General features: G+C 41.0%; 1 protein-coding gene across 1 annotated transcript in view; it reads left to right on the plus strand.

Annotated features, from left to right (window-relative positions):
* LANCL3 (LanC like family member 3) overlaps positions 1–10521 on the plus strand; it is a 116122-nt gene that overhangs the window by 87923 nt on the left and 17678 nt on the right. Inside the window, exons 2-3 of the mRNA XM_019632526.1 lie at positions 5003–5126; positions 7060–7257. Coding sequence (XP_019488071.1) covers positions 5003–5126; positions 7060–7257 — 322 coding nt within the window. The remainder of the gene's footprint in view (positions 1–5002; positions 5127–7059; positions 7258–10521) is intronic.

Raw genomic sequence — 10521 nt, forward strand, 5'->3', positions numbered from 1 at the left:
TAATGAAACTCTTTAAACCAAACCACCAGACTTGCTTTTTAAAAAAAGATATTTTTAAGATATCTTAATTTATGTTAGTTCAATGTAAAAACATGTTTAAAGAACCAAATCTACCAAGATACCAACACATGCATAGCTCTTATGTGCTCCAAATACAGGAGAATGTATTTGGGGTTGTTTTGATAAAGGCCTAATGGGCTTGGAGCCCCTCCCTGCCATCCCCAATTACTTTTTCCCCACTGGAGATGCCATTTTCTCATTCCCAGGGCCTCAGAGCGTTTCAAAAGCTTGGAGACTATCTTCTTGGAGGCAGTGTATATACTCATGCATGTGTTCCTATGTGCTGGGAGCAGGGCATGGAGTGTTGTCTGAGAAAGCAGGCAAATGAGAGAACAAGAATAGGCCCCTCCCCTTACAGCTCATCTGCTTTCTTCTTTCTGTACTGTTTGTTTAGAGGGGAAAAAAAGAGCGCCCTATTCCTCAATGTTCCCCTCCACACACTTTCAATGAGCACTATTTTCACTTCTTATTGACTGATCAGTAAACCCAACGGTAGGTCTTGTCTGGTCCCAGAGATAAAGAACTGCATGCATAACTGGTCTTTATCCAGCCAAACAAGCTCGGTTGCTCTTTGTTTTTCACAGTGTTTCTGAGAGATAAGAGGAAACCACCCAGACATGATGCGTGACTGGGGAGGTTTTGAAATATTTTATAAACTCATTCTCTATTCTGAGCTGTGGATTAGGAATGAAAAGAATGGGAGAATGTACCACGTATAACCTAAATTGATTTTTTAAAAAATCTGGGTTAAAACTCAGCAGGTGAGTGTGGCACGCACGCATACACACACACACACACACACGCACACACACACACACACACACACACACACACACGGGTTGGGGCATATAAATAAATGTTCAACTGAGGAAAGATTAGTTGATTTTCAATTATTGGCACAGGAGTCAAATAGGGAGAATTTTAGTAATTCAAATGAGTATATACCCTGAAAATTCAGTGACCTTTTCCTGTCACAAGAACTGCCTCTTTCACATGGATTCAGCACCAGTATTGGCAGACAGGACCCAAGTTCAAAGAGCCAGATATATTCCCAGGAAAATGGGGAATGGGACCAGGTTCGAGTCCTGTTACGTTCATGCCCTTCAAGGCTCTTAGCAGGTTTCTGAGTGAACCAGGATAGAGGGGTTGATAGGAGACTGACGATGCCACATATTAAGTAGGGTAAGACTAAATGTAAGATCAGTTGGTACTGATGAAGGAGAAATTTGCTATTCAACTAAGGAAAGACCCAAAGCTGAGTCCCGAAAGAATGGTGGGAATGCAGGAAAGGTAGGGTGTTTCCGAATTTTAGGCAGAAAGGAGGAGTAAACCTGAGAGATAAAATGGGTAGCTAATAAAGGGAAAATTTAAGTCAAAAGCCACAACATAATTGTTTCTGAGCAAACAGATGGAAACTGAGGAGATAGTAAAGTCTTGTAGTCAAGTCTTCGTGAAGCTGAGCAGTGCTTCATTGTCTGCATGCCTTACTCAGCATTACTGTTTCTTTCCCCTAGACCAGGGATCGGCAAACTTTTGAAACGGAAGAGCCATCAGGGGTCAGCAAACTGCGGCTCTTTAGCATGTGGTTCTGAAGTAAAATTGAAAAAGAAAAAATAAGACTATCATAGTTTCTTTATAAAATTTTTAAAGGATATTATTCACATAATGGTAACTATGTAAAAATATATTTATGGCTCTCGAATAATTTTTAAATTGTTGTAAGGGACAGGATTGGCTCTTCCAGGGGTTGGCAAACTTTTGAGATGGAACGTACCCAAAGAGCCGCATGTGGCTCGCAAGCTGCAGTTTGCCAACCCCTGCTCTAGACTCATGAACTTTAATTGCTTTATTGTAGACTTTTGTCTATGTCTCATGTCCAGTGTTGGATAGTAAGTTCCCTGTAGGGAAAAAAAATGTGTCCCAGGCTTTCTAGAATTTCCCCTACCATACCTAGTACAGGGCTCAGTAAATGTTAATTGGCAGAATTCATTAATAAACAGCTTCCTCTTTATGTAATTATTTTTCAAAATTAGATGCCAGATTTGAGGAGGTCAAAACCCGGATTGTATTTTACCCTTCTAATGTTGGGTAAATCAAAGGAGCAAGTTATGAGTTAAGTCATTAGTACTTTATTTCTAAAGGAATTGGTGAATTTAATGGCAGATATCAGGTAGGAAAATTTGATGTCTTAGGGGAGAGGCCAAAATCCAATGGACTTTTCTCCTTGATCCCAGACGCATTCAGCTGGGCCAAGGCTGAACTTTAGGTGTGTGTGTGTGTGTGTGTGTGTGTGTGTGTGTGTGTGTGTGTGTTTACTCTAACTAGTACTTTTCTTGTGCAGGCCTGCCTTTCTGGAAATTGGACTTCATGGGAGCAAAGGTCTTGTCTATCTTCTTTACTATTGTATTTCCAGCATCTAGAGCAGCCTTTCCTTGCATATAGTAGGGGCTTAAGAAACAATTGTGGAAAGAAGGGAAAGAGGGATGGAGGGAATGAGGTTAGAGAAGGGAATAAAGGAAAGAGGGAAGGAGGACTCTGTATTTCATGCCAGTAAACCTGGCACTTATTTACTCACTTATCAGTTACCAAAGGCCCTCTCAGTTTCTGTGTTAGGAACCAAGGATACCAAAATGATGAGATGCCATAGTCTTTGCCCTCAAATAATTGATCGTCTAATAGAGAGAGATGTAACAGACTAGGTTGATAAGTGCTACACCAAGGAGTCATGGTGATACAAGATCTGCAATTAAGTTTGCGAACTTGTTGCAATGACGTTGCTAAACTTTTTTGATACCAGAGGGATTATTCACTATGAATTTGTACCAACTGGAGAAACAGTGAACCAAGTTTACTATTTGGAAGTGCCGAAAAGGCTGTGTGAAAAAGTTAGACGACCTGAACTTTTCGCCAACAATTCATGGCTCTTGCATCACGACAATGCACCGGCTCACACTGCACTGTCTGTGAGGGAGTTTTTAGCCAGTAAACAAACAACTGTACTGGAACACCCTCCCTACTCCCCTGATCTGGCCCCCAATGACTTCTTTCTTTACCCGAAGATAAAGGAAATACTGAAAGGAAGACATTTTGATGACATTCAGGACATTAAGGGTAATATGACAACAGGTCTGATAGCCATTCCAGAAAAAGAGTTCCAAAATTGCTTTGAAGGGTGAACTAGGCATTGGCGTCGGTGCATAGCTTCCCAAGGGGAGTACTTTGAAGGTGACCGTAGTGATATTCAGCAGTGAGGTATATAGCAGTTTTCCTAGGATGAGGTCGCTAACTTAATTGTCTCACCTCGTACAAGAGTGTGCTAAAGGGAGCATCTAATCTGCCCAGAGGAAGAGTGAGAGGCAGAAAGCATCTCAAACCTGAGCAGAGTTGTAATAAACTCAATGATGCTTTGTAGACTTGAGAACATTTTAATCTATGTAGTTCTAAAAATGACTGTTGGTGGACTGAATAAAGTAGTGACAACTGCAAATCATTGTATTTTAGCCATTCTGTATTCAGAGTCATTTTGATATTAAAAGTTATTTTGCCTTGGTACTCATTGGACTTTGGTCTCATTCAGGGAAAGTAAATCAGTCATGTAGAAGCTTGTCATAGAATTGCGGCTTTATAAGCACCGTCTAAATGACAGAAATTAAAGGCCCATTGTCTGGGCCAGACCTACACCTAACACCTCTGTTAAGCATGATGGGTTAGAACCAGTCTTTCTTCTTTTCTGAACAATCTCTTGTCCCTGTGACAAGGATTAATGATGTAATAACTGTGAGGTGGTCTTTGCATTTTCTAAAAGCCTATAGCAGTAAAGGTGTGTATTTCCCATCAAAACAGCAACTTCTCTGAAAGGGGCCAATAAATGACAGCAGGGAGAGAATCAGTGGTTAAAAAATGGTTATAGGGCCGGCCGAGTGGCACGTTGGTTAAGAACTGGCCTGGGACACCAGAGGGCCCCGGTTCGGATCCCACATATGAGGGTCAGTGACACTGCCCTCCACAGCTAAGATGCAGAACAACAGCTCAACCTGGAGCTGGGCTGCCATGAGTCACCAGCGACGGCATAGGCTGTAGTGGGTTGCCATGGGCTACCGTGTGTAGCCAGCAGCCAGCGTGAGCGGTCAGCAGCCACAGTGAGCGGCCGTCCAGAAGCCAGCGACTGACGTGACTCTCCTTGGGAAGAGCGCAATGATGGTGCCAACTTGGGCCAGTGAAGCAACGTCCTCCACAATTAGACTGAAGAACAAAACGACAGCAACTTGTCTGTTCCCCTGCCCCCAATTCCCCAGCACTGTTCCCATCCCCCCAATTCCCTAATAAAAAAATCTTTTTAAAAAATGGTTATAGTTGGCTGAGCTTACTTACTCCTAGGAAAAGGATTTGGGGGATATGCTGATGGATGTTTTTTGTTTGTTTTGTTTTTGTTTTTAAGATTTTATTGGGGAATTGGGGGAGAAAACAGCGTTGGGGAATTGGGGAAGGGGAACGGACAAGTTGCTGTCCTTTTGTTCTTCAGTCTAGCTGTGGAGGACGTTGCTTCACTTGCCCATGTTGGTATTATCATTGCGCTCTTACCGGGTGAGGCTGATTGATCGCCGGCCATTGGACAGCCGCTCACGGTGGCTCACGGCAGCTCTCGTCCACTCACGGTAGCCCACTGCAGCCCCACTGCAGCCTACGCCGTTGGCGGCGATTCACGGCAGCCCAGCTCCACGTCAAGCTGTTGTTCACCATCTTAGCTGTAGAGGATGCAGCGTCACTGGCCCTAATGTGGGATCCGAACTGGGACCCTGCCGCTCAGAGCTGGTGTCCCAAGCCAACACCTAACCAACGCATCACTCAGCCGGCCTGCTGATGGACATTTTAAGCAAGAAAACCCATTGTCTGAGGAAAAAAGATCCTGATTTGACTTCTGTTTCTTGATTTCCTTTCTCAGGTGCTGACCCCAGCACAGATCAAATCAATTTGCCAGGCGATTCTGGACTCTGGGAAGCAGTATGCCATGAAAAAGAGGAAACCGTTTCCCCTGATGTATTCTTACTATGGAACAGAATACTTGGGTGAGTGAAGGTATTGGTGAAGGAGTCTCTAATATCAGCGTCCACTAAAGACGGGAAGATTTTGTTTTTGACATAGGTCATCACTACAGTATTCATTTAACTAGAAATACTTTAAAATGCCATTACAAAACAAGATTGATAGACATTACAATCACAATTTAATATTTGTTTTCACAGTCTGCCTAACAAATGAAGCCATTTTAACAATCACTTTCACTGAAGACTAAAATCTTTATTCTAGATTGTGAGTTCACTGGCCTAATTTTGCTGAGTTTGAACAGTTGACATGCTTATTTCAAATACTGCCTCTGCACAGGGAAACAGGATTCAGCCACTAACATTTCCAAGTTTTTAATATTAATGGATTAATAACAGATTACTGAATAACAGTGGCGACTTTTGAGCTATGAGGCTTGCAAAGTGAAAATTAGTTACTTCTCTTTTGAACCCTTATCCCTGAGCATGACTTGCAATGCCCTTTGTAGATCATCTGCCTCCTTCTCCAAACTCAAGCTCTATCTCTCCCTTTGCTGGTTCTGTCCACCATAGTCTTCTATGAGCAAAGTGTTCTCATATCTATGTAACTCTTGTGCCTGTTGCTTTTGACTAGAATGCCTGGCATCCCCCAACCCCTTCATCTAGCTGCAGTACTTACACCCAGACTTCAAGACTCTATTCAAACATCATTAGCTCTATTGAGAAACTTGGTGTTTTTGGAAAATAGGTTTACTGAACCCTCTCTGGAGAAACATTTACATACTTCAGGTTTTGCCCTGACGCACAACTGGGTCATGTCATGCACCCGGCCACGTTTCTGTTGTAGCCCTTATCACATCGTACTGTCATTAGTGGCTTACCTGTCTAACTGCCTTAGCAGGCTCTGTGCACCTTCAGAATAAGGACTTTCTCTTATCTTTGTGATCCCTGGACCTTTACCAAGACCCTGCACATAATGAGGGTACCCAAATGAATGAGTGGATGGCTGATGAACAATGAGTTTATAGACTAGCAGTTCTCTGAGAGTTTTCTCAAAGAACCTCTAAGTTCCTGTCTAAAGTTCCCTAGAATCAGACCTTGAGACAAGAATTTGGGTGAAAATGGTTTATTTGGGAGGTGAATCCCACAAAGTATTGATAGAAGTATGAGGAAGTCATACAGGGTAGACAAAGAAGTTAATAGAAGATGTGATAATGACCAACTGTGGATAACTGAGGCTCAGTTCCACTGGAGACTCTTAGAGACTGTATAGACCATGCCTCAGAATTGTCCCACCCAAGGGGTAAAGAAACTGGGGTATTCATCCCCCAACTCTCTGCTTTGATCAATAAAGAAGGGATTTAGTCGGTTTTGTTCACTGATCTATCTTCAGCACCTAGAATAGTATCTGGCTCATAGTAGGTGCTTAATTCTTATGTGCCGAATGAACGAATGTTTAGGATACCAAGAACAAGTTATTTTCAAGCACTTTAGGAACACTTTCATAAAAGCTATAGATATGTTAATTACAAAGTTTAAAAAGTATTTTCCCTAAAACAGGTTGGTTACTCAACTTTTTTCTATAAAGATACAGATAATACATACTTTAGGCTTTGTGAGCTATATGGTCTCTCACAAACACAACTCTGCCTTTGTAGTACAAAAGCAGCCATAGACAATACACAAATGAATGAGTGTGGCTGTGTTTCAATAAATCTTGATTTACAAAAAGAGGCTGTGAGCCAGATTTGGCCTGCAGGCTATGGTTTGCCAATTCCTGCTCTATCCTATGTTCCCCAGAAGCCTCGTTCTCAGGCAACTCAATTATTACATCACTATGTGTGCTTTCAAGTATTATTGCCTTTCTTTTTATTTATCCTATGGCTGTCTTTTCACTAAATTAAACTGACTCACCTCCCAATTATGTAAATTCATTATGCTTTGTTTGCCAATATAGGAGCAGCTCATGGCCTGTCGTCCATTCTCCAGATGCTTCTTTCTTACTATGAGCACCTCAAGCCCTCAGATCAGGAGCTGGTATGGCAGAGTGTGGACTTCCTCATGGAGCAGGAGCAGAACTGCAACTGGCCACCTGAGCTCGGCGAGGCCATCGAGAGAGAGAACGAGCTGGTACACTGGTGCCACGGCGCCCCAGGTCTCACACTCACCATTATCTGAAAACACTGCCTTTCATCAGGCTTAGCCAAACAGAAGTGCCTTTTCTGAGAAGTGACAGTAGTTCTCATGTCATTACTACATGAGATAAAAAGGTCAAGGTGAAACTTTTCAAAGCCAAAATGTCTTTCTTGATCTATAAAGGATCTCCAGAAATGATCCTGTATTTTTAAAAATATATGATCTACATCTATTTGTATATAAATTAAACTAACACTGTCCAATACAATATAATAGGAGCCACATATGAAATTAAATTTTAGTAGCCCATTAAAAATGTAAAAAGAAACAAGCAAAATTAGTTTAAAGAATATATATTACATAACCCAATATATCCAAAATATTATTTCAACATGTAACCAATTTAAAAATTAAGGTATTTCACTTTTTTTTCATATTAAATTTTTCACATCCAGTGTGTATTTTATACTTAAAGTACATCTCAATTCAGACTCTCCACATTGCAAGTGCTCATATAGCTGCATTGGACAGTGCAGATCTGAAGCCTGGCATTTCAAAATGTTGTCCCTGGACTAGTGGCATGGGCAGCCGAGGAGTTGATTCGAAATCCAGAATCTCAGGCCCCACCCCAGACCCACCAAATGAGAATCTGTTTTAACAAGATCCCTAGGTGATGAGTATGTGCATTAAAGGTTGAGATGGCACTGTTCTAGAATTCTTCTTCAAATGAGGATTTCTATCATCACCTAATAAAAAAGTCTAGAGAAATGAGAAGCTATCTGCAGTGAACTTTCTGGAACCAAGCCTGGAAACTTATCAGACCCAATCTTTTCCTTTTTGTTTAAATCCCATTACACTGCTAATTAGGCCTTCGGAGAAGGCGCAATTTGAAAGAAGTTTAATTCAAATAAATCAATTACTTTTGGTTGAAAGGCCAGGGAAAGATTTAAAATACCAAATAGCACAACATTTTTGGATTAAGAGGGGATTTAATTTTCCAGGCTATGCCTTAGTCCCATGAACACAGCTATAAAATACATTTGATTTCTCTTTAGTTTGTTACCTGATTTTTATTACTTCCTTCTCCCTCCTTACCTAATTAATGTTCTTTAATCCAAATATAATTTCATTTTTTTCCCTGGTCCAGTTTGAGTTGATGAATAATACAAGTCTTAGTCCCCTGGCCATCTTTTCTCTGCCTGCCACAATTTACCTAAGGAAGGGACATCAGAGGCTCCTGTGTGTACTTGTACCAGTGCCAGAACAGTGTGCATTGTGTCCAGGCTAATTCTGCCAGTTATAATTTAAGCTCACTTCTTTCTTTGAACATTTTAGAGAAAAACAACAGTTATTTACCATTCTGGAAATGAGAGCTCTTCACGTTATGGTGAGCAGTCCCATTTCCCTTTCTCTTTAATCATTTTCAGTGATGGTCTCTGGATATCCTTCAAGCACCTCAGGATCCTTGAATTTTAGAGATGTCCCAAGTTAAATAGAGAATATTTTAAAAGGACTCAGTTATACTAGTAAAAGGAAAGGAAGATAATCTACTAAAACGAGTGGGTCAATTAACTGATGTGGATATCTTGAAGAGCACTTATTCCATCATTTTGGTACCCCACCCTCCATCTGTCTTTGTAAATCAGGTACCATAACAGTACAGCACAGGATTCGTCACCTTGGGGACTTTATTATCCTCATGTATCATTCATGTTCAGTACCTTGGTAAGATTAAACATAGGTTGCAAAGTAAAATCATTCAACCCATGTACTCACTGGACTACCAAAAATAAACCAATTTACAAATGAATAAAGAGCCAAGTGGGGCCTATTATTTCTGCCAACCATCAGTCCCATCTCAAGGATATTGGTTTTCCTCTTAAGAGATGTGCTAAAAACAGCATCAAGAGTGATTAGAAATCTGATAAGGCCAGGTCAAAGACCATCAAGATTTCTCTTAGGTTGGCAACAGTGAACTCTCCAAAAATTTAAAACAGAAGAAGACCTAGAAAAATAGTTTTCATTTGTTTGAAGAAAATATTTTTTGAGAGTAGATTTATGAGCAGTGCAGATGGTTTGGGGCAGCAGACTGAATTCTGTGATTTAAAACCTGCCAGAAATAATCCACAGTGTCGAACTTCATCAGCCCTACCTTATTTCTGCCTGTAATTGTTTCCTATTGACTTTCTCAATTCACCTCTACAGGTGACAGCCTAAGTCTTCATTTTTGCAGTATAGAAACAGTTCTTGACTCTGAGTTAATAACTCTGGGCTCTAATTGTGGCTCCAACACTAACCAGCTAAGTGACCTTGAGAAAACCACTTTGTGTCTTTTTTGCCTTTGTTTCTTCATCTGTGAAATGAGCACATGGAGATGGAGTAGGGAAACTCAATCGTTTTTCACCACAGAGCCCTTTTATCCTGTGGAACCTTGCCATCGCTGAGGGATCTGTCTCAAAAGCTTTGTAGACACCACATTTATAAATACCCAGTGTGGCATATAGTTTTTATCACTAAATGCAAGAGGTATAGCAGGAAGATTCATATGACCTCTTCGTAGCCTTAATGATTCTGCAATACAGGAGGAAGTCATTTACAAAGTCATTAAAACAAATACTGTGGATAAAATAAACTCTAGATTGCATTATGTTATATTATCATTGTGGTAACACTGACAGTGCATTTTCTTTCCTCTGTGTGAAGCACAGGTGTGGCTCTTTTTTTTTTTTAATCATTTCACAACGTCTCCTGGGTAAGTGACTTTGAATAGAGAGCAACAAGGGCTTGTGCAGTGCAGGTATCATTGGTTGCTAAGCTTTGTAGTGTGCACTGTGCAGTGTGTGTCTCTGTGAAATAACAGATCCCAGAATGGACCTGCCTGGTGATCCTCCTATGTAGAAACTGTATGTGCCAAGTCTGGCTGTCATGAGCCTCTGCTAGATCACATGTATTCAAAGATTTAGTCTCTCAAACCATATTTCTTAAGTAATAATCCCTTTCTCCAGTTGTATTTGGGAAAGACATACCGGGGTGCCAAAAAAATGTATGTACATGACTTGTATTCATCTTTTGTTATCAGTATATATATATACATTTAAAGATTTTTATTGGGGAATTGGGGGAAGGGGAACAGACAAGTTGCTGTCCTTTTGTTCTTCAGTCTAGCTGTGGAGGACGTTGCCTCACTGCCTCATATGTGGGATCTGAACCAGGGCCCTCTGGCGTCCCAAGCCAGCTCTTAACCATCGCGCCACTTGGCCGGCCTCAGTATATATTGCATATT

The sequence above is a fragment of the Hipposideros armiger genome, unplaced genomic scaffold, assembly GCF_001890085.2.
Source record: "Hipposideros armiger isolate ML-2016 unplaced genomic scaffold, ASM189008v1 scaffold_1149, whole genome shotgun sequence".
In the NCBI taxonomy this organism is placed as follows: Eukaryota; Metazoa; Chordata; class Mammalia; order Chiroptera; family Hipposideridae; genus Hipposideros; species Hipposideros armiger.